At 39.0% G+C, this 22,739-nt stretch overlaps 3 protein-coding genes across 6 annotated transcripts; 2 read left to right on the forward strand and 1 right to left on the reverse strand.

Annotated features, from left to right (window-relative positions):
* The first annotated feature begins 229 nt into the window (after nucleotides 1–229).
* Nucleotides 230–6,342, forward strand: LOC113716685 (uncharacterized). 3 transcript variants are annotated; one of them, XM_027241080.2, is made up of 15 exons: nucleotides 230–649; nucleotides 1,677–1,853; nucleotides 1,942–2,066; nucleotides 2,146–2,284; nucleotides 2,715–2,864; nucleotides 2,947–3,000; nucleotides 3,103–3,198; nucleotides 3,286–3,345; nucleotides 3,440–3,514; nucleotides 3,619–3,672; nucleotides 3,856–3,957; nucleotides 4,077–4,727; nucleotides 4,905–5,003; nucleotides 5,356–5,463; nucleotides 5,880–6,342. In XM_027241080.2, exons 1-15 carry the CDS (start codon nucleotides 230–232, stop codon nucleotides 6,027–6,029), a joined length of 2,460 nt encoding a protein of 819 aa, XP_027096881.2. In that variant the 3' UTR covers nucleotides 6,030–6,342. The 3 variants fall into 3 exon arrangements, with proteins under 3 accessions (XP_027096881.2, XP_071926685.1, XP_027096882.2); XM_072070584.1 differs by having other exon boundaries at nucleotides 250–649; nucleotides 1,644–1,853; XM_027241081.2 differs by having other exon boundaries at nucleotides 509–649; nucleotides 1,639–1,853.
* Nucleotides 6,343–6,720: 378 nt separating this feature from the next.
* On the reverse strand, nucleotides 6,721–12,760 carry LOC113716686 (oxysterol-binding protein-related protein 1D-like). 2 transcript variants are annotated; one of them, XM_027241082.2, is made up of 8 exons: nucleotides 11,725–12,760; nucleotides 10,716–11,072; nucleotides 10,229–10,313; nucleotides 9,533–10,008; nucleotides 9,061–9,216; nucleotides 8,567–8,875; nucleotides 7,779–8,123; nucleotides 6,721–7,080 (listed from the first exon to the last, which is right to left on the reverse strand). In XM_027241082.2, exons 1-8 carry the CDS (start codon nucleotides 12,286–12,288, stop codon nucleotides 6,910–6,912), a joined length of 2,463 nt encoding a protein of 820 aa, XP_027096883.1. In that variant the 5' UTR covers nucleotides 12,289–12,760; the 3' UTR covers nucleotides 6,721–6,909. The 2 variants fall into 2 exon arrangements, with proteins under 2 accessions (XP_027096883.1, XP_071926684.1); XM_072070583.1 differs by having other exon boundaries at nucleotides 9,533–10,017; nucleotides 11,725–12,754.
* A 3,721-nt stretch (nucleotides 12,761–16,481) lies between these two features.
* On the forward strand, nucleotides 16,482–22,469 carry LOC113716613 (actin-related protein 3). The gene is made up of 9 exons (XM_027241011.2): nucleotides 16,482–16,901; nucleotides 17,036–17,501; nucleotides 18,689–18,835; nucleotides 19,091–19,183; nucleotides 19,305–19,424; nucleotides 19,950–20,060; nucleotides 20,673–20,798; nucleotides 20,897–20,995; nucleotides 21,711–22,469. The coding sequence occupies exons 1-9, from the start codon at nucleotides 16,852–16,854 to the stop codon at nucleotides 21,789–21,791; spliced, it is 1,293 nt and encodes a 430-aa protein (XP_027096812.1). The 5' UTR covers nucleotides 16,482–16,851; the 3' UTR covers nucleotides 21,792–22,469.
* The last annotated feature ends 270 nt before the right edge of the window (nucleotides 22,470–22,739 follow it).

Below are 22,739 nucleotides of genomic sequence, written 5' to 3' on the forward strand. Positions count from 1 at the left end.
TGCCAGAACGGGCTACATGTAAAGGCGCAGCCAGGGCCGTTTATCCCCGCGTGCTTTAACTACTTGTATTTTTAAGACCAAATTACCCCTACTCCCCCAAAACCCAACCTAGTAAACAGCACCTAACGTTACAACTCTAACTATAAAAGGAAATCCAGCAGTAATACCCTCTTTAGGGTTTTAGTTGGGTTTGGCTGAAGTCTCCATCTTTTCGGGACGATTATCGCATATGGCGTCAGCACCGGCTTCGTTGTTGCCGGACTTGAATCCAGAGGCTATAACAGCATCGGGAAAGGATGCAGAGAAGCTTAACTTGCCTGCTTTACAGTCCAAAATGAAGTCCGACCCAGAAGGCTACGAAATGGAGCTCCATTTGATCTACAATCAGTTCAAATCGTCCATGGAGCTTTTCCAGCAGCAGGCTGCGATGAGCTTTACCTCTGTAAGTGGCATCGCCGCCGACCCCACCGTCGCCAAGGATTTGGGTGACCGGGCATTGTTCTTGGCCCATGTCACACCCTTTTATCCAAAACACTTGGCCCAATTTCCCAGGGAGCTTGCGCAGTTTCTTCGGTCGTCGGCCCGGACTCTTCCGTCAGGTCTTCGAGTTCATGTCACCCAGGCCCTGATTCTCTTGATTAACAGAAAGGTTATTATTCTGGGATGGTTAGCTGCTTTTTTTTTTTTTTTTCGAATTAAGGTGTTTTTACCTTTTTAGTAGATATCAAAGGTTTTCATTAATTGGTTTTTCGTTTAACAGATTGAGGAAATATGTGGTGGGTTAAGAAAGGAATTGGGTTGTTAAAAGATTAACAACCCAATTAATTGGTTTTTCATTCGTTTTTGTATGTAGTTGTAAAGCTTTTGTTGTTAAAAGAGTAAGCTTGCCTCTGCTGAGGATTTCGTTTCTGTTTTCTCTTTGGACGGGGTAATAAGAGGGGGGCGGGAGGATTTCGAATAAATATTGCTCTCTTTGGTTGCCAAGGAATACATATATTTTAGTAATTTTGTCATGCTGACTAGCTTATGGAGATTATGGAGGGATTGAATGGATTATAAAGAATTGCACTCCAAATGCTTTTCTTTGTTCAATTTCTCCTTTCTGGAGAGACTTATGGATCAGTCGTTTGATTGAGTGAAATGAAGTGTTGAAGCGTCTAACCATAATTCCTACTTGGTCATTTGCTGGTGATTGAGAAAAGCTGAAGTGGGGAGTGCCTTGTTTTAGCTTCTTATAGCCGGAGGGCTCAGTTTACTAATGGCGCCTATGGAAAAGATAGTCCTGAGTGTCTAAAGTGTAATTTTTGGTTTTCTGGTGGCACATGAAATTACATATTTACTTATCATACTCTTTTCTCTGCTTGGCTGTAAAGTTGCAGGTTTTTCCGGACATTGTGTAGTGCTTACCATTCTTTGTCCTGAGAAATGGAATAATTTTTTCACTTGTAAAATTTTAATCCTTCCCCTCCCACAGCATTTTTCAATGGAAGGATTGAATCCGCTTCCTTGTTTTCTTAGTACTTAGTGATCCGGCTTTCATGCATAATTGAAGTTGACACTTGAATAAAAAGAAAGAACTGTGCAAGGACGTCAACAAAAATATTTATATCCTGGTAATCTCTTCAATTTCCTCTGCAGTTCAGTTCGAGTATTAATGGGAATTTCATACTTGTTAGATGGTTGACATTGTGGACATACTGGAACTATTCATGGAGCTTCAGACTCTAGGTGACAGGACTCTGAGGACATTGGCATTTTCACACATTATTCATAACATTAGGCATATGAATCAAAAGCACAAGAATGATCCAAAGAATCGTGGACTTCAGAATATCTTGTTTTCTATGCTTCAGGTTTGTTAACGTCTTTCTTCTTTACTGTCATGCTAGGTCTGTTTATCATGGTTATGTTTGGTGTCTAAATTTTGTCTCAATGTGAAAGCAAGAGGATGAAACAAAAGCAAAGAGATCACTCATTACACTTTGTGATCTTCACCGGAGGAAGGTGTGGTTTGATGACAGGACTGCTAATGCTATTTGTACTGCATGCTTTCATACATCACCGAGGTGAGTGTTGTTGATAGATACTAGACTGCTGATCCACCTAATTGCATTGAGGTACTTCTTCATGTATTTGATTATTCAGGATCATGATTGCTACCCTCTCATTCCTTCTTGATTATGAGAAGATTGAAGATGATGATAATAGTGATGATTCAGGCAATGAAGATGAGCAGGCAACCCAACAGCCTCAGATAGTGCTTAGTAAAGAGGTCGTCTACAAGGTCAGTTGCTCTATTTAGGCTTTCTGATCTTTTCCTGGTCAATTTCATTAAGAAACCCCCATCGTATACTATTAGTTGCTGATGCTGCCTTTTCCATACCATAGGATTTACTAAACTTACAAATTCTGTTCCCTTGATCAAGATTGATATAACTTTGTATGCCATCTGGATTAGAGATGCAGAAAAATGGCTGTTGCGACTTCTAGGAGAGGAAGTGTAGTTAATTATTAATGTGGAGTACTACAAAAATTCTTGCAGGGATCTTTAAAGCCTTCTGTAGGGAACACTTTTGGCTTCATGTTCTTGGTTTCTTGTGTTCTATCTAGTGAAGAAAGAATTGTGATACTGTTTCCTTGAGAGTTTCAGCAACTTGTGCTAATGAATTTCACCAAAATCAAGAGCATCTTTTTATTCTACTTTGTTTGTTTAGGCAAAACATAAAGGTACCTCATCCAGCAAAAAGAAAAAGCAAGCAAAATTGCAGCGTGTCATGCGTAGCATGAAGAAGCAGCAACGCATGTCATCAGAGAAGAACAATTCAAGTTACTATTCACCACTAAACCACTTGAAAGATGCACAGGTTGGTAGGCTATTCTGTTTCTTCCCTAAACCACTCATTCCCATTATCGTATAAACTAAGGTATCTATAAAAATTATTACAGGGATTTGCTGAGAAGCTGTTCTCACGCCTTCAAACTACTAATGAAAGGTTTGAGGTTGTTTTCTTTGTCCCTAGTTCTCCAGATCATCTTCTTGTCAAAGCATATCATCCTGCAGAACTCTACTATTTTTACTTTTTGGGCTTTTCAATGCTACAGGTGAAAATGATGATGCTGAAAGTCATTGCACGAACTGTTGGTCTTCATCGCTTAATTCTGCTGAACCTATATCCTTACTTTCAGAAATATGTGCAGGTTTTTTGTCATTTTTTTCCTTCAGCTTTTAAGATATTTTTTTTAGTTCTCTCTGAATGATCATGCATCTGCTCTTGCTGTTTTCAGTCCCATCAACGTGATGTAACAAGTTTACTTGCAGCAGCTGTTCAGGCTTGCCATGACATGGTATGTGATCTTATTTCTGTCCACTTGTTCATTACCATGCTCTATAGTTTTAATCAATTTAGTTTTGCCGCAGCTAATAGATTTTCTTGACTAGGTTCCACCTGATGCAGTTGAACCATTGTTCAAACAAATAGTGAATCAGTTTGTGCATGATCGATCTCGCTCTGAGGTGATTCCTGCTTTATAAAATCATCAGTTTTCTTTGATGACTTACCCCAAATGGATATGTTTGTTCCGTGTCAAGCTGATCTTACTTTTTACCTCTCATGTTAGGCCATTTCTGTTGGACTGAATGTTGTACGGGAAATATGTCTGCGCATGCCTCTGGTACAATTTATTAATGATGTCAAAGAAATATTAGCATCATTCTGCGTTTTATGGTATTTAGTTTGACTCCAAAATTGATGTCATGCCCCAACTTTTTAATGCCAAGCTAAGATAACGTCCTATCTCTTATTCAAGTTGATGCCCATTTTTCTGGAACTTTTATCCTTTTTCTTTTATTTGTAGTTGATGACAGAAGATTTGCTGCAAGACCTTGTGTTATATAGGAAATCACATGAGAAAGCAGTTTCTTCGGCTGCTCGATCACTGCTTACTTTGTTTAGAGAGGTATTATTTCTCTCTCTCTCTCAAGCACATAGATACACGCACATGCATTTAAAATTGTATTCTTGTACTTGTCTTCCTGGTACTTATTTTCTATGGGAATGTTGACGGTATCACTGCAGGTTTGCCCATCACTTTTGGTCAAGAAGGATAGAGGGCGACCTGCTGATCCCAAGGCCAGGCCTAAAGCATATGGTGAAGTCAAGGTCGCTTCCAATGTCCCTGGATTTGAGCTATTGAAAGATGACAATACTGAATCTGAGGCTGATACTGATGATGGATTTACTAGCTCTTCAGATATAGATGATGATGTTGGTCCCAGTGAAGTGGAGGTTGCTGGTGATAGTGGTTCTTCTGATGGTGATGACAATGACAATGATGATCAAGATATTGATGACCAGGGTACCACCAGTGAAGATGATAGTATGCAAGAAAAGAATAAAGATTCTGAAGATGATGATGCTAATTTTAGTTCTGATAATACTGATGTTATCAGTGATGACGATGAAAGTGGCAAGGCTGATGGGCATGACCCTGCAGAATCTAGTGGTCCCTTGAGTATTGCTAGTGAAACTTTTAGGACTGATAGTGGTGGTGAAAGGGGGTATAAGGCAGGTAAAAGGAAGTTTTCTGATTTCAATGAACAACTGAATGCTGCCAGTCAAAGTCTTCGAGCCTTAAAGAAACTGGCAGGAGCTAGAGAGGGCAGCACCTCAGAGACAAATGATGGTATTCTATCTAATGAGGACTTCCAGAGAATAAAAGAGCTACAGGTTTAGTGGTTCTCTTCATCCTTAAGCAAGCTTGTCTTAATACTCAAATTTTCATTATAGATTTTGATTTTGTACAGAAAGTAGCTATTCTCTAGTGTTTTTTTTAATTAATAGTTAGAAATGAATTGTCTCAATTAATTTTTGTAATTGCATATATGTATTTGGCTAAATCATCAGGCCAAAAAGGATGCAAGTATTGCATTAGCTCAACATGGATTTAAGATTCCAAGCACAGACCAACTCAGTGCTAAAAGAGTTGATGCTGCCAAACTCGAGGTAAGTTTTGGATTTCTGTTTCTTCTCATGGGTAGTTTGTATAGGATGGTTTTGGTTCTAGTTGCTGTCTTTAGTTGCCTGCAAGTTTCTCAAACCTCAGTTTTATTCAGCTGTACTCGCTAAGCTGAACAAGGCAGAGGCAGTGCTAAGCCTGGTTGCCACTTGCAACTTCTGTAGTGAAGATCTGTTGAATGCTTAGTTTGTCACATATACTTCTGCATCTTCGTTTATCTGGCACCTAAAAACTGAGAAGTTATCAGTATGCTTGGGAAAAATAGTTTCCGATTTTCCTGTCTGTTAATTTTCCATGGTACTGACTCCTTGTCTGATGCAATGTGGCTGACTATTTTAGGCTAATATCCGAAAAAAGATGACCAAGGAAGAAAGGCTAGCACTGATAAGGGCTGGGAGGGAGGAGAGGGGGAAGTACCAAGCTCGAACGGCTATCAAACAGAAAAAGGTACTTCTTGGTTTTTAGATTTCTTTCATCGTACTAGTTTTTATCTGGGCTAGTTTGTTTACTTAGTTAATTATGCCTGTGCTTATGTCACTGGAAATACATTGAATTTTGTCTGTGAGCATACTGCTGGTGCTCTATAAGTATACCATGAAACAAGGGACAACATTGTGCCATTTTTTCTGAATGAAAATCATAGCCAGGAGATTTTTGGCTCTCTTTTTTTCTCTCCCTAGAAAGTCAACCAGTGAATTAAGATGCCTTTTCAGCCTAGATTTATAAAGTTTTTTTGTCCTAAAGTTATTAAAGCTTTTGCCAAAATTCCCTCGTATGCCTTCTGCTGTTTTGGTATTGCTTATGGGGGTGAGATTTTCGAGTTTGCTTCTATATTCACATTTCATCTTTCATTTTTTGGATAGACTGGGGGTTTAAGCAATCGGCAAAAAGAACACAAAAAGGCCATGCCTCTTGCTGCCAAGAGAGCAAAGGTATCGAGATCAAGACAAGAGAAAAAGAGAAAACAGCAGCGTTCTGGTAAACAATTTCGTGGGAGGAAAGCTTGGAAGTGACCGACTTTATAGTTTTGCACTTTGAGAGTGTTAGCTATACAGTTCATTTAGGGTCAATTGGTAGATCTTGGTTATTGAACAGTAGTAGTTGCATATTGTAGTACTTTCTTTTTTTTTTAAATTCAAAGTGGATTTATCGTTTTTATACTCAATTGTTTTAGATTTAACTAGTCAAAGGAATGAAGAGTGATGTACCTTATAGTAACTCATTAATTATACTAAGAGAAAATGAGGAGACCTTGATCAGATATCTAGTGGTTAGGGCCGTGATTTTAAGAATTAATAAATGTTGCTGAGTTTAAATTCTTCTTTACCCTTCTTGATTCTTGAATTTTTTGTCTCTCCTGCTAAAAGAAAATAAAAAGGAAAAAAGAAGAACTCTCATGGCAACTCTTTTGAGTGTTGTTTCCAACACAGATATTAATGTAATCATGCGGACTGGGATCCTTGAAATATTTAGTGCATTCTTCTACTCTTGAATATCTGTTTGTTCTCACCTAGCTACAGGAAGGGCTGATATCGAAAGCATTTATGGCATCATATCAGAAAGAAGAAGCACCTAATGAGCCCAATTCACAATCTTCTTTTTGAAGGGAATTATTGTAACTGGGGCACAAGTGGGATACTGTAAATTTCAACTAGAGCAAAAAGGTGGATATCCCGTGCCTCCTAGCGCCTTTGAGAGAAAACATACCAAGATTCAGCGCCAAATGATAGGAAACATGCGCTGAAACATTCATATACATCATCTCGCCGTGAGAAGAGAGCACAACATTAGCGTTTCTGTCAGTTGATTGCAAAACTTGTGCTTCTAGTTTCTACAAGGCCACAGGGAAAATACAAATGTGGGAAGACATCGGATGTCGAACATTACAGCTGCTTACTCTATTACATGAGGGGACAAATCATTTCTCTGTCCAAATACATTGGGGATCCCTTCCCAATTTCGTTTCTCCCTTGCTTCCCAATATCCCCCAACATAGTGGTAACAACCGTCCTCATCCTTCTGGAACCATCTTGGCTGCCAACCTCTCTCCTGCAGCTTTCTTGCCTGCAGAAAATTAACATAGGATTCAACCAACACTCTTTCCACTCATCGAAACACCATGTGTAGGTCTGGCATTAACTTAGTCACAAGAATCGGTAATAAAATACTGCCTCCAAGTCTTAAAAGAGTATGAAATAAGTTGTCCAAGCCTAAAGCAACAAAAATGGAGCTTAAACATTTGATGATATTAAGTTCATTATTGTACAAAAATGGAGCTTTTATAGAAGCTCATCCTGAAAGTGGCTGACCAGAAAAGAAAATAAGGCAGTAGATATACTACTAGTTTAACGATGATAGTAGGATTTGATGTGCTGATCCAACACTTTTTTAGAGAAGGAAACAAGTGTGCTGACTTTCTTACAAACTAAGGAGTTAAATCCAACCAAGGTTTGATTGTTTGTAATCAGCTACCTGTTGCATAATCTCGTCTTTTAGGTGGTAGTGTAGCTGTTAACTGGGAGCGTCCAGGTCAATTTTTTGTTTTTATCGTAAATATTTTATTCCCTTTCTACCCAGGAAAAAAAAGAAGAAAGAGATAATAGTAGGATATGTGCATCATTGGAGATTTTTTGGGGGCCTGGGAATAATAAATAAGCAGTAAGGGAACTCAACAAATACTTGCTGATGGGGTTGAGATGAATATGGGAAGAATATAAACTTGTTTTGATGAGCGTGCAACTAGAACAACATTTTGAGCATACCTGTCTTTGTAGTTGTTCAAGTCTTAGCTTCTCAGAATTTGCCAGCTCATACTCTCCATTCTCTAAATGCCGTTGATCTGGCCTCAGCCTCGAATCAGTTGGAGGAAGCTTCTCTGGTAAGCCAGGTGTCAATTCATTTAAGGATATGGCAAAAGGTGTAAGATTGTATCTTGTCTTGGTAACAAATTTGCTCCTCTCCCACAGCAATATGGCTTCTGTCATGGGATCATATCCCTTAGGCTTTATAGTGGGGTCTCCCAAGACATAGTACATCGCTTCATCCCACTTCCCCAATAACATTGCCACCTTCTCTCCTGTTTTGTTGTCTTGCACGAATCCATGAACCTAGAATTTGATGGCATTGAATACAACAAATTCTGTAATAAATTCAGTGGTTCTTTTGATTAAACAGAGAAGTTGGACAGAATAGCAGAGAGAAATTGGAACATATGATGAATACTTTCTTTTACATTTGTCTATCGAAATTTACAAGTATAGATTACTACATGTGACAGTTTGAACATATGTGATAGGATGAAAAGAAAGCAAAGTTTTTATTTACCAAGTCCCTTCCAATGACTGCATGACAGTTTACACTACTGTATCCATAGCCATCTTTTTTCTTTTTTGTATGCAGGTTGGGGGGGGGGGGGAACTAAAAGAAAGACAACTAACTGCCTTGGTAGGTAGAGGAATAGAATGGCATCCACTTCATCACACACACACACAGAGACAGAGAGAGAGAGAGAGAGAGAGAGAGAGAGAGAGAGAGAAGGGCGGGGGCACACCTGATGTGGATTACGGTCTATGATAGACTGCTCCTTGAATTTGAGCTTGCAAGAATATTTACCGCTACCCCTGATGCGCATGGTACCATAGTGATCACAATAGATTGTACCAATTATGATATTGTATATGGAAGTGGTGACCTTGCTCCATTGAAATGTCTCACCATCTTCAAACTGCAAGCTAAGAATCCCCACAGGATCAAGCTGAATCGAGCGTCCCCAAAACTTGCCTTTTAGATTGGAATCTGCCCAGAATTTCCACCCTCTGCCCTCACAGTGACAAGCAACAACCATTGGATGATGACTAACCTGAGATGAGGCCCATCCATGAGGACTCAATTGCATATCTCATTACGTGCCAAGACATTACAGTAATGGAAGTCCACTTTGCATGGAACAATCCAGATCCTCCATTGTAGAAGGCAGAGGAAAAGATACATTCCAGACGGTCAAAGATGATATTTATCAAATTCTTTGGGAGAGAAAAGCGCTACCTTTTCCGAGAAGAAACGTAGACCTTTATCTGGGTAGTCAGCCTCGTATGTCTCCCCGAGTAAAGGATTGAAAGGTTTGCATTGCCTACCCTCTGTTGAAGCATAGCCAGAAACAGCAAAAGCTGCTATATTCAATATTCTCATCAAATCATTCCCCTGTAGAAGTTAAAATTGTCATTTGCAATTTAAACTAGCAATCAAATCTGTCATATAATGTGAACAAGGTTCAAGAAAATAAAAATGATGCAGCAAAACCATCTACTATTATATAGAGGGAGACCAGACCAAGGAAACAGCACTATCTATTTCTTCATAGATTTTGATGCTCAAGAATAGAATACAGTCTGGAGAGCTATGTAAAAGACAACATTTGAGTTTCAAGAAGCAAAGCCGGTAAGTTAACTACCGGATTTCTGCAATGCAAGAAACTAATTTTTCAGGGGAAAAAAATACAAGTAAGCTGAAGAGTTACCTGCTTTCCCCATTGCAATGCACGGTCAACCAAGTATGAGTACTCCAAATCTTCAAAGCATTTCTGCAATGAAGATAGTGGCTCATTGAAGTAAACTGGAAGGCAGACTCCAGACAGATCCTTTCCAATATTATCCTTGATTATTGACCATAACCCAACTGGCTTTTCTCTCTCCTTAGGTTCTGGCAAATTATTCCGTCTTCTGACATATGGATATTCAATTGCCTTAATTTCTATCTCAACTTCCCTCAGACGATCAGAAAAGAATGAGCCTTTTTCATTTGTAAAAGAGCTACACGCATTTTCTGTATTCTCTCTACTTCGATAAGAAGCACTTCTCAATGATTCAGCAGGCATAAAATCATTCGTGTCAAAATACATGCCTTCTTCATCTGTTTCAATATCTCCTCCACCTCGGCTTTCATTATCGGCATCAGAATCACTTGCACTCCCCTCCGACAAGATGGAATAAAAATCTGCAAAGTCTCCAAAGATGATGATACGTTTTTCAACACAGATAAATTTTAATTTTGAGACTCAAAAGAATGAGCAGCTAAGTGGGGTACAATTTTATCATTCAATGGAGACTTCCCACAAAAATTTCAATGATACAATTGTGAGTTGTAAAAAAAAAAAAAAAAAAAAAAAGCCTTCTTTCAAATTTGAATAAAATGGGTTGTACAAGTGTTAACTAACCACTGAATCTTCTGTTCCCTCCACAACATGAATCCCTCTCCTTGGTTTCATCAACCACAGTTGTTTCCAACTCAATCTTTTCAGTCTGCCAAAAATAGTTAGAGAAGTTTCTCAATTCTCATGGTCTCCACATGAAGATGAGAATAGCTTGAAGTGAGTCTTGTAATGCAAAGACAGCAAGACCAGAAGCAGAACTACAAATTAGTAAGATGTAACAACTCAAGATTTAGGAAACAGTAGAGTTAACACAAGGAATGTTGCATTCACTCGGCTTAGCCCGGCTTACCAGATATCAGATGAGAAGCTTACAAAGGATAATGTCATGGAAAGCACGCAATAGACAGTACAATGCCATAATGAAAGAAAGATATAAAGTAAAGACTGGTCATTTTTGTTCAATATAAATATTTAACAAGGGGGAGGGGACATGGAAAACTTTCCCAGTCTTGCAAATTAGGAACCCCTTAATGACGAAGTAGTAAAGTACCTCAAGCTGTCTCAACCTGTCCACCAGCAAAATATGTTTAAGTTGAAGAGCCTTCAACTGATTCTGCAGCTCACTAAATTCATGAAGCATAATAGACTCACAATCCTTAACAACTGCCTCACCAAGACCCTCTTGTAGTAATCGTGATCGTAGCTTCTCTGTTGAGACAACAAACTCTTCAGAAGTTTCCAAATCGCTACTTGACAGCATTCTTGGGAATTGATCTTTAGCAACCAGAAGTGCCTCGATCCATGCAGTTCGGTCTTCTCTAGACTGGCAACGCAAGTGGAGAGTTTTTGTTCCAGTGAATATTGAAAGCCTTTTGTCATCTGACTTGCTTGCTCGAACAGAAGACACCTGTACACATGATATTTAGTTTCAATGGATGATGGCAATGCAGCCCATTTCAAAGTGCACATTGATTACTGGTCAAGCTTCCTGAGTTATAATTGTAATCGGCATATAAAACTTGAAAAGGAGAAAGCTAAAACAAATACAAATAGGACAAATTTTCCGAGTCAAGCGAACGTTCCTTTCAAGTTTTTTAATTTATTACAATACACAAAACTTCTTTGATCCAGATTTTGCTTTAGTATGTGAGAAACCACGTACACCAAATTTTGTTAAGGAAGGACACGGCCAACGGTAATAATGTTCGCTCATATTTTGTTTTTAAAGCTGAACTCTACCAAAGGTTAAACTGCAAAGCCATCAGATGCGTACATCGAGGGTACGACCTTGTTATAAGTCTGCAGCTGGTTCTCTTCAAACATTACGACAACCAAACTCTTTTCCAGCACATGGATCAAACAAAAATGCACAGTCATCAACGTAAAATCCTGAGTCCCAAACAGGGCTACATCCAGATAATTTTCGAAGGCTAGAATGTTATATTTGTTATGTACCATCTCATCCACACATACGAATCACCGTGAATGGGGAAAACAAACACACTTCAGTAAGAATGCTAATGATACCCATTAAACAAATAAGCCAACGAAAAGCAAACCTTCAAATGCACTTCACCAAAGGGTTTCCACTGTTTAACAGTCCCGTTAACTCGATGCTGATAACCCCCAATACAACTTGCTTTCCTCATATACCTCCAGGATTCCTCCCCAATAACCTTCGCGCCCTTCTCTCTCCCAGGATTGATCACGATCTTATCCGGCCCGTGAACTTTATAGTACGACAGCACGCCATCTTCCAGCACAAACCACCTAGCTCTCCACCCCTTCCCATAGTTCACCCACTTGTACAACACCCCAGCCACGTTCACATTCCCACTGTACACTGCCTTTGCGTCCTTTCCTTCGCCCACATTTTGATCAACAAGACCGTCGGAGTTATTATTACTGCTGACATTATTATTATTACAGTTTGCAGGTAAATCGGAATCCCCATTCACCGACGAAATCCGAGAAGTAGAAAAACTCTGCCTCGAGTTAAAACCCAGGGGTTTTGCAGCCAGAGCATTCCCCACCCCTAACGATTCGCTCTGCGACTTCACCACAGTCGGATTAGCCCGATCTCGATCGACTGAAACCGGAGCAATGCAGCACAGGGGATTCATATTCCTTTTCCCCGTTTCTCTCAACAAAGAATATCAGTGATCTGCTGCCCTAATTGAAGCACATTTGTCTGGCCGAAAGGGAATAGTAGCTCCGATCTCTGAAACGGCAGCGTTTCGCGGAAAGAAGCAGTTCTTCTAGAAAGCGACACCCGATCGCAGATCGATTGGGCGATACTTCCGAAACGTTTGGGATATGACATAAGATCACAATATATGACGATGAGTAAGAGAGAGGGGAAAAGGGGCGAGTAAAGCTTTACTTTTATGTTTATGGAATTGGAGAGAGGGAGAGAGAGACGGAGGGATAGTGGTGAATGCTGATTAGGTGTTTGTCAGAATGCTGAGCTGAGCTGAGCTGAGCCGAGCCGAGAGAGAGTTTACAGATCCATCATCATCATTTATTTCAGTGGTCAGTGATAGAGTACTGCAGCTCCTACTACTCTTGCTACTGAAATTCGTGGTAGACTCAGGATGGGGGTGCGTAGGTTAGCCGGAGCCAGGATACGATAATAATGCGGTGAAAATTTTTATTAATGCATGCTGTAGTAATTACACCACCGTATAAACGAGTCTACTCCCATCAAACAGTAGTCTTAAAGTAACGATTTTAATAGGATAGTTGTAAACTTTTTTTACTATTTTATGAATCTAGAAATAATTCGAAAGGGATTGAATTATCACCGAATCAGACGAATGCATAATATATTCGTCTGAATTTTATAAAAATAAATTATTTAAATATAATATTTTTTGGTAAGAGATAACGTTTGAACCCTCGAAAGGAAGGACCTCTTATCCAAGCAAACGCGGATTCCATGGTAGGAGTAGGATGAGCAAATTTTGGCCTATCGGGTAGGTAGGTCTGGTTGGCTCAAGTGTTGGATTTTGGCTGCTGGTAAGGGTAATGACCAAAAGCGGACAGCTAACGCGCGCAGTTGTTTGGGTAATGATGAAGACTGAGAAAGGGGCGGCAACGTAACCATGGCCTTCACAGAATATAAATGGTGTCTCTGCTATGAGGAAAAAAAAAAAAAAAAAAAGCCATGTAACCATTTATGTAACTATTTGAAAAAAATGTTTCGAGTCTCTGTCCTTTGACTAACCAGAAGCTACTCGCTTGGTACGCATATTCCCAACTGAATAAGAAAAGTGCACAAGAAATGTACGTACATAAAAATTCCAAAATCAATCAAGAGGAGGAAGTGAGAGGGATATTGGAAGAGAGAATAATTAAACGCATTAAATGAAAGTATACTAGAAGATGCTTTTACTAAAGCTTGAAGGTAAATGAATTTTGACTAGTATTTTTTCATTGTAACAAGCTGACGGGGCTATCATTCTTTTTTGTCAATTGTCATTTCTCTTTTATTTCTATTCTAATTACGGAGAGATTTAATTAAGCCTACAAGAGATCGATGGGAATAGAATCACCACTAAACTGTCTGAATTTGAAGCAGAATTACAAGAGTGACATTTTGATAATATTGCCTCCCATCCTACTAAAGCCTTAAGAGCAAGGTTTGTAAAATCGGGATCTTATGTAGGATCGATTTTAGTTTCACATGATCGGATCGTAGAATCGTAAGATCCTACCAAAAACTCTTAATTGCAATTAAAGGTTGCAATTCTTTGATAAATTACAAATATACCACAAATATTTTCATTTATTTGCAAAATGAAGCTTCGTATTTCACAAATTTACAAAAAAAAAAATGTAGGATCGTACGATCCTACCGATCCTGCTACGATTCTATGCGATCCTACAAAGATTAATATAATTTGCGACTCTGCATACGATCCGGATCGATTTTGGTTATCCGACGCGATTTTGACAACTATACTTAAGAGTTTAACGGTGACCACCAGTCCAAGAGCAGGTGATTCTGACGGGGCTATCATTCGTTCATTCAATTTTTTTTTGAAGTATTGATTTTTCAATTGACAAATCACCTAGACACAATTGATAAAGCTCGTTCACAAATTAATGTGGTTGGGCAGGCAGACACAATCATTTTCTATCAGCATTATTGGTCCATCCACTTGTGTATTGTCCACATGGGCTTTTTTTTTTTTTTTCCTACCCAAATCAATTTCTCTTGGCCCGTTGTTGTTGGATTCTTACTGTGGAATAACTCCGTCGAAGAAGGAAGAGAAACAGAATCAAATGATGAGAGGCAAAAAGGGAAAACAGAAATTACAAAATGTCGGGACAAGGCGTTAGGACACCACAAGCCAATTAGTACTTCTTTCACACAATGAATGTCATTGGTTTGGTGGTTGTGATTTGCATCAAGTGTTTGTTGTAATAGTAGCTTCTTCTTTTTTTTTTTTTTTTGTTGGGGGGGGGGGGGGGGGGGTGGGGGCCTTTTGGGCTTAGGGTCTTTTTTCCAGCTTTTCGACAAAGGACAAGCTTCTAAACATGCAGATGGAGATGTGTCTTCTTGACGTGTTCGTACTACAGCATATTGTACACAATTCGTTTGATCAAGTTTTTTTTTAATCCCCCTCGTCTTACCGTCAAATTCAATCCTTTTCGATTCCCTCAAATTTGATCAAGTTTAACAACATGTTAAACGATAAAAGTGATAAAATGTCACGTCACGAGAATAATATCTGCTTACTTTAGTCAAGTTTACACGTGCCTATGAACATTTTCATTTTATGACGACGAATTCTTTCTCTATTTTCCTTTGGAAATGCTGGCGACGTAACCAAGTAAATAGTAATGCTAGTAGTAACTGACAGAATTTGATGCTGCATTGGACTTGAATTGTCTTGGGATATCCGCTGAAGGCCCTCCTGTTTTAGATTGAGCAATCGTTAAAAAAAACGGCAGCACAACACAACAGAGTGAAATGCGCTGCAGCATTTGGTCCTCATAATCTCTCTGTTTCTCCTTCGCCTCACCTGTGTGATCTATGCCTGTTGCAGATGCGGATGGGAACCTGTCTGTCAAAAATCTGCAGTAATTTCGCTTGGTTTTGTCAAAACTTGGCCCATTCACTTTGATGTTAAGGCCGCGCTCACTTAGAGAAAAAGCTGCTCGTTGTAGCCTTGTAGGTGACCATTCAGACTTAGATTTGGATAGAAGTTGAATTGAAGTGGCGCACACAAATTTGCTGGTTTCTTGTGGGCTGATAGCTCTACGGTACAGCTTTCAACAGATTTTGGGCTTTAATGGTTAGAGTTTTAAGTCCGCGGCAACCTTACCTCCCCATGTAAAGCGCGCCTTCATTCATTCGGCCCAAATTAGATTGCACCATTTGTCTTATGCGCTGTATTGTGCCCTTTGACCTACTTCAAACTTGAAATTGTACCATTCCAAAACTAGCACAAAAAATTAGAGCCGGTTTGGATTGCTATTTTTTGAAAATTTTATAGAAAAATATATAGTATATTGATTTAATATACACGAGATAAAAATATAATAAAAAAATACGTTCACAAAAAAATTTTCTGAGAAAAATTGGCAATCAAAGCAAGATACTAATTTGTTCTCTAGTGCAAACTTCTACAACTGCATTTAATCTTCAATTTGTATAATTGGACAACTATTTAAATTGGTTCTCGTCTCAGTGTCAAAGGTGGCACCATAAATACATGCAAACTTTAATTTGACTCAACTTAGAGATTGATTTGACTTGGGCTCGAACTAATCTCGGCTTGAGACTTAACAATCTATTCGTTGAACTGAACCTTACATTTTTTGGGTTTTTTTTTATTTCTTTCAGGGAAAAATGCATATATTTCTATGTATTACTACTACTTTCTAGTGGAGTGTAATACATAGAATAGAGAGTTGCGACTTGTATTTGTATTTGTATTTGTATTGTATGAGCTTGGAGAGGAATAGTACTCGAAGTCAAGCTTGTCAAGGAGGCACCAAAAAGTGAACCAGACAAGGCAGCCCCCCAAAGAGTTGACGTGGGCCATCATGCCAATAGCCGACACCGCCGACCAGGTCCCAAGGTCCCGACTTAGAATCCAACGCACTCATTCCCAAATCCAACGGTCCGCGACAAAAACAACAAAAACAGAACTCTTCCCCGCAGAAGGCTGGTGGTTGCGTTGTTTGATTGCTAAGAAAAGCACCCTATCAAAGATCATCCATCCCACTCTAAGAAAAGCAAAAGGAACCAAAAAAAGAGGGGAAAAAAAAAAAAAGGCAAAAAACGGGGGAAAGAAAAAGAAACACGCACAAAAACGAAGGGAGGAGTCTGCGCTTGCTCACTGACTCCTGGTTCCGACTGAAATGATGATGATGATGATGAGGATGATCCACAATCCTAGCTGCCCTTTTCGATGAAATGGAACAAAATGAATGCCACCACCATCGCCATTTTCAACTTCTCCAACAACCCACTCTTCTCCTTCTCCCCCTTCTTCTTGTTGAGTAATCACCACTCTTTCCTAAATCAAACGTTGTCGTTTGGTTTACCCACCGCACCCTTTCCTTTTCAACGACCATGATCAGCTCCCTTAAACCCCTCCTTGGATCTCAGCCGCAGATCCACCACCGTCTTAGCTCTCTCTCTCCTCCCGCTCTCTCTTCTTCTCTCTCTCATGGACCCTGCTACCTCTCGCCCTGCTGTCGTCATCGACAACGGCACCGGGTACTCCTTCCTTTCTTTAACCTTTATTCCGATTAAACAGACGACCCCTAACTGTTTGATGAAATTCCTGAATGAAATTTAGCTAATCTCTTCATTGTTTTTTTTTTTTTTTTGGGTTTTCTTTTTTTCCTTAGGTATACTAAAATGGGCTTTGCTGGAAATGTAGAGCCGTGTTTCATAGTGCCAACAGTAGTAGCAGTGAATGATTCGTTTGTGAACCAGTCTCGGGCGGCTTCCACAAAGAGCAATAATTGGTTAGCCCAGTATAGCGCTGGGGTGATGGCGGATCTGGATTTTTGTATAGGGGAAGAAGCGCTATCCAGATCTAAATCTAATACTACTTATAACCTTAGTTATCCAATTAAGCGCGGCCAAGTTGATAATTGGGATGCAATGGAAAGGTTTTGGCAACAGTGTATATTCAATTACCTAAGATGCGATCCTGAAGATCATTACTTTTTGTTGACTGAAAGTCCATTGACTGCGCCTGAGAGCCGGGAATATACTGGTGAGATTATGTTTGAAACGTTCAACGTTCCGGGGCTTTACATTGCGGTGCAGCCGGTGCTGGCTTTAGCTGCAGGGTACACCACATCCAAGGTTGGTTTTCAATCTTATTGAGTTTTTAAGTGTTGCAATTCTTGAGGAGAGTATACTTGTTCTCATTGGGATAAATAAGGGTGACTTGTGGTTCATCAAAGAATAAACGAAGGAGAATGATAGTTCCTATTTACCGCTTGTGATCATATGTTTGCTTGTGAACAATCTTAGATTTGTAAAAGCTACGACTTTGACGCATATTTGAGAAATAAGGTCTCTTTTGAAGTGTTGCAAAATCTTGATACTCAATGGCATCTTTGGGGCATTTTGGAAAATGGATAACTGCTATGCTTTTACTGAAGCATAAGTTATGTGATTCGGGTAACACTTTCAGTTGAATTACATATGAATATGGCGTCATAATCTCAAAGTGTTATTTGGATTGGAAATAATGAAATTTTAATTCACTCGGAGGAATTTGTTCTTTGTCAGATGTTAAAATCTTTAACTTTGAAGATTAGCTTGAGCTTGGCTAAAGACTTGCAAAAATATCATTTGTAGCTTGACTGAATACGTCAGTTCCTTGTGTGTATGACTGACAATATTTGGACCTCATAAATTGTATTTAGCTGACGGCTGTTTCTTTTTGCTTTGTACTTGTTTACTCAAATTCCAAACAAGGCTTTCGCCGTCCCAGCATCACTCATTAGTTACATGTCCAAGATTTTGTCAAAGAACAGCAGCTACTTGCTTATGCCTTGTACATTTAGTCATGGATTGAGTCTAATATCTTGGGTCAAGTATCCTAATTTTTCATCTATCTTGGAAACGGTGGAAAGGTATCACGCTTTTAAACATATCTTTTTGCCTTTTGCCATTTGAAGGTTCTTTTAAGCTGCTGTTTTTCAGAAAGTAATAGAGCTATTATACTGTCTGAGTTACATGGCCACTTACTTCACATGTGCACATTGGATTTTTGCCATCAGTTTTTTTTTTTGTTTTCTTTTAGTTCAAAATCTGTAGCTTGTTGTATTGCATGGTGAGCTTGAGCTGGATATATTGGTTGAGTTCAAATTTTGGAAGCATTCCGCAAGGTGTTTAGATAAATTACTCTGAAAATTTAATGTATTCTGGTTTTCATATTTAAGAAACATCCATGATATGCCCTATATAAGCATATGTTTGCATATAACCATGTATATCTCGTACCAATCCTCTTATCATCTACGATTCTAAGCTTCCTTTAGTGTGAGATGACTGGTGTTGTAGTGGATGTTGGCGATGGGGCTACTCATGTTGTTCCTGTTGCTGAGGGTTATGTGATTGGGAGCAGCATTAAGTCAATTCCCGTCTCAGGGAGAGATGTCACTCTCTTCATTCAACAGCTCATGCGGGTATGTTGCCATTGATTGTCCTGCTATGTGTGTTTTCTCATCAGGATATAGATTTTTCATCTGTTAGACGTAAGTTAGTCTCTTACTTCCTCAATTGACCCTTGTCACTTGTTTGCTGCTCTAACTTTGTGAACTCTGTAGTGCTTTGTGGCTAATTTCTACAGAGCACACATGACATAATGTATGTAATGTTAGATATGCGACCAAGGATTCATCCAATAGTTCAAGTTTCTGGTTCTTATGTGCCATGTGTAGGAAAGAGGAGAGCATGTTCCTCCAGAGGATTCCTTTGAAGTAGCGCGAAAAGTGAAGGAAGCATATTGTTATACTTGTTCAGATATTGTCAAGGTAGGATCCGTGCACTGAGCTAGTTTAAACAGGTCAACTTGAAACCCTTTTTTAGGTTATTACCAATTATACACATCCTTGGGAATTGGATTTGATAGTATTCATCTTTTAATGGCTTCAGGAGTATAATAAACATGACAAGGAGCCAGCAAAGTACATCAAACAGTGGAGAGGTATCAAACCAAAGACTGGGGCACCTTACTCATGCGACATTGGTTATGAAAGATTTCTTGGCCCTGAGGTTTGCTTTGTCCTGGCATCGATTTCTTGATTATTCGAAGTATTAGCATGATGTTGTAACATGCAAAATGATCAAATTGATATGCTGTTTGGCCATGTTTATGCATCATACTGCATTTCTATGTCCTATAAGTTCCTCCATTAACAGAAAATGTAAGCTGCATGCTGGAAATATGTTTTCCCTGGTCTCCGGGAGGATTCCTGTATGTATAAAAAGCAGTCACCGAATTGTCTCTTTATCACTTAAATGAATAAATATGGGATGTTTCCTGCACCATCCCGTTGTTATTGTTTTACACTTGCTAGTTCATATGCAAAGGTTTTCTAGCTGCTTTTTACATACTCTTTGAGGTTACCTTGTCCTGAACTCCCAGATGCATTTTTGTTGTAAGATTTTACACACAATTAAACATCTCAAAGAAGCAAACCATCATGATGAGTCATGCCAATGGTTGAATTAGGACAAGTCATTTGTGATAAGGTTGACTGAAAACGTTGCTTATGACTGATTTGTTTTCTTATGCAGGTCTTCTTTAACCCTGAGATTTACAGTAGTGATTTTACAACCCCTTTGCCGGATGTCATTGACAAATGTATCCAGTCTGCTCCAATAGACACAAGGAGGGCTTTGTACAAGGTAAAATGAACTACAAGCCCGTGAAAAAACTTCTTTCCTGGTTGATGTTTTAATGGGTTGGAAGATTACCTGTGTCTGGCACACAATAAGCAGTTTGAGTGCTAATGTCTAATATCAAGTGGTTTCCACTTTTTGACACCTTCCTGGAATGGACACCACTGTTTCACACCTTCCTGGAATTGATAGGACTCATGTTGTGGGTTGTTGAAAATGTGAAGCATGTTGCGTGCAACTGTTCAGATCCCCGACCATATTGAGATTGACATTCTGTTTTGCTTTGACCTATATTTCTTACATTTTAAATTGGAATTGTTTGAGCAAGTTTTATCCAGCCTGTCTCTGAATTGTCCAGCCTTTGTTCACTATTGATATTAAACTAGAGATGGGAGCAAAAAAAAAGAATTTATAACATACTTTGGCTAAACCAGGTGATAGATTTTTATTGCACGTGAAGATATCGAAATACCGTGACTTGTTTGAGATAATTGTGGAGTTCAAGAACCTGGTTGATGTTTTGATGCTGCTTAATGGTGCAAATGTTTCCCTCTTAGTTCATTTCATGCCCCTATGAACCTTGCTAATCATATGCATTTGTAAATTTTTACATGTCAGAACATTGTTTTGTCTGGAGGATCAACCATGTTCAAGGACTTCAATCGAAGGTTGCAACGAGATCTAAAGAAAATTGTTGATGCTCGTCTGCTCTCATCAGATGCTCGCCTAGGTGGAGAAGTCAGAGTGAGCACTCATGCTTTGTGTTCTCATTGCGCTTCTGTACATATTACCTCCTTTTCATTTGTTTCGGAAGCTTGACTTTATTCACTTTTTCCTATCAGGCACAACCAGTGGAAGTCAATGTTGTCAGCCATCCAATCCAGAGATATGCCGTTTGGTTTGGAGGCTCTGTACTTGCCTCTACCCCTGAATTTTTTGCAGTATGTATTTGTTCTGGATGTTCTGTTGTCCTGGTGTCAGTTTTGTACAAGTATTAAGCTGCTTAGGATCTATCTAGCCTTTGAGGACTATGGTTTACAACTTCCGAAGCTGTGACCCCATCTTCTTAACTTAAAACGGAAAACTGAAACCTGTTTGGTACATAGGAAGCCCCACATTTGCTACTATTGGAAGTCATTAATATGATTATCAAATGTACTTAAACTACCAAAAAGGCGCTTTAAATTCACATATAGTATATTCAATAAAATCAAATTAGAAGATTCACGATGCCAAAAACTTTAAAATGAAGGTTCAATTTCAGATTTATACAATTTTTTTTTGGGTTGCCCTTTGTGAACCATGGCTTCCTATGCGTAGGCTTTGAGCCTCATTCATAACCCATTAAATTTTCTATCTTCTCCTTGTTGTGCAATGGTGTCAGTGTGTGGTGGGAGGCAATATTAGTTTATAGGGAGAGAGAGAGATAGAATGAAAGTTCTGGGGTGCCGGAAAGAGGGAATGGGGAGGCAATTATAAGTTTAAGCATATATGGATGCAGTCCATACAGAAATTACATGTATTAGGATTATCTTTGTTGCCTATTTCAAGATTTTCAGGGTTGGTCATTCCTGCCTCATTTCTTTTTCCTTACCTATTATATGTTCCGAATCTTGTTTAACTGTTTCGATATCAACCAATGTACTTCTGCCACAGGCTTGTCATACAAAGGCTGAGTATGAAGAGTGTGGGGCAAGCATATGCAGAACGAATCCTGTTTTCAAGGGGATGTATTGATATGAACACCATCGGTCCAATTATGTTGATGGCATTTCCTGGTCCAGGTATTTCAAGCAAAAGGCATTTTGAAATTTGAACCTTGTGTATTTCTGGGTTTTCCCTCTGGAAATTCACAAGTCGAAGTGCCTTTTGACGTATGCTTGACTGATCCGGTTGCCGGAGGCAGTGTACAATAGACTTTCGGTCAGAATTGTAACAAAAGTACGAGGTTCTTGTATTCTTTCAAACAGTTTCTGGGAGCCAGTAGAAAGCACTGGTTGTCTGTTATTGGTGGGCCTAAGCTGGCAATTATGCATTGGACTGGTTCCTGAATTGTTCGGACACCAACAACTGAGGTGGATTCTGCTCTGAGAGTGCAGGTTAGCTGAGTTCTATAGGAAAGTATATCTTGTTTTAGAAGGGCAATAATTCATATGTTTTGGTGTAGGTTTTTGTTTTTTGGTTTTTGTTTTTTTTAAATTCATTTCAATTGTTTAGAACTCACTCTATAGGGTCACCGGTTGTATTAGAATTTTGGTTTGAAACTGTCTTCCATACTTGTAAATTCAGGGTTGAGATTTTAAAAGTTTTCCGTAACCTTGTATACCATCACTGATGAAATTTTAATACTACTGTACTACAAGGCCTGAGCAAACTATCTCTGTGTCCTGTAGAAGTAGTGATTTTGGATTCTTACATTTGTGAAGGTATTAAACAGCAGTATTATCATTGTGGGGGGAGTTCAAGAATAAACCTGACAGGCGGTGTTACCCTTAGTTCGCTACGTTTGTGAGGGAGAGCTAAGGTTAATTAAAGCCCGCGCAACGTGATGCTCTACGACAAGTTTTATATTGAATTTTTTTTTTTTTTATAATTCCCATACTAACTAAGTATTAGTAATTAATACTTAGGGTGTGTTTGGATTGTAATTTTTTTTTTTTTTTGAAAATTGCTATATTTTTTAAT

The sequence above is a fragment of the Coffea arabica genome, chromosome 11c, assembly GCF_036785885.1.
Source record: "Coffea arabica cultivar ET-39 chromosome 11c, Coffea Arabica ET-39 HiFi, whole genome shotgun sequence".
In the NCBI taxonomy this organism is placed as follows: domain Eukaryota; kingdom Viridiplantae; phylum Streptophyta; class Magnoliopsida; order Gentianales; family Rubiaceae; genus Coffea; species Coffea arabica.

Coding starts and splice junctions, on each gene's coding strand:
- LOC113716685 (XM_027241080.2), top strand. CDS start 230: ATGGCGTCAGCACCGGCTTCGTTGTTGCCGGACTTGAATCCAGAGGCT. Junction 3,673..3,855: donor TATGTCTGCGCATGCCTCTG/GTACAATTTATT, acceptor TTTTATTTGTAG/TTGATGACAGAAGATTTGCT. Junction 5,004..5,355: donor TTGATGCTGCCAAACTCGAG/GTAAGTTTTGGA, acceptor TGACTATTTTAG/GCTAATATCCGAAAAAAGAT.
- LOC113716686 (XM_072070583.1), bottom strand. CDS start 12,288: ATGAATCCCCTGTGCTGCATTGCTCCGGTTTCAGTCGATCGAGATCGG. Junction 8,876..9,060: donor TACGTTTCTTCTCGGAAAAG/GTAGCGCTTTTC, acceptor GCCTCATCTCAG/GTTAGTCATCATCCAATGGT. Junction 8,124..8,566: donor TAGACCGTAATCCACATCAG/GTGTGCCCCCGC, acceptor ATCAAATTCTAG/GTTCATGGATTCGTGCAAGA.
- LOC113716613 (XM_027241011.2), top strand. CDS start 16,852: ATGGACCCTGCTACCTCTCGCCCTGCTGTCGTCATCGACAACGGCACC. Junction 19,425..19,949: donor AAAGATTTCTTGGCCCTGAG/GTTTGCTTTGTC, acceptor TTTCTTATGCAG/GTCTTCTTTAACCCTGAGAT. Junction 20,061..20,672: donor CAAGGAGGGCTTTGTACAAG/GTAAAATGAACT, acceptor TTTACATGTCAG/AACATTGTTTTGTCTGGAGG.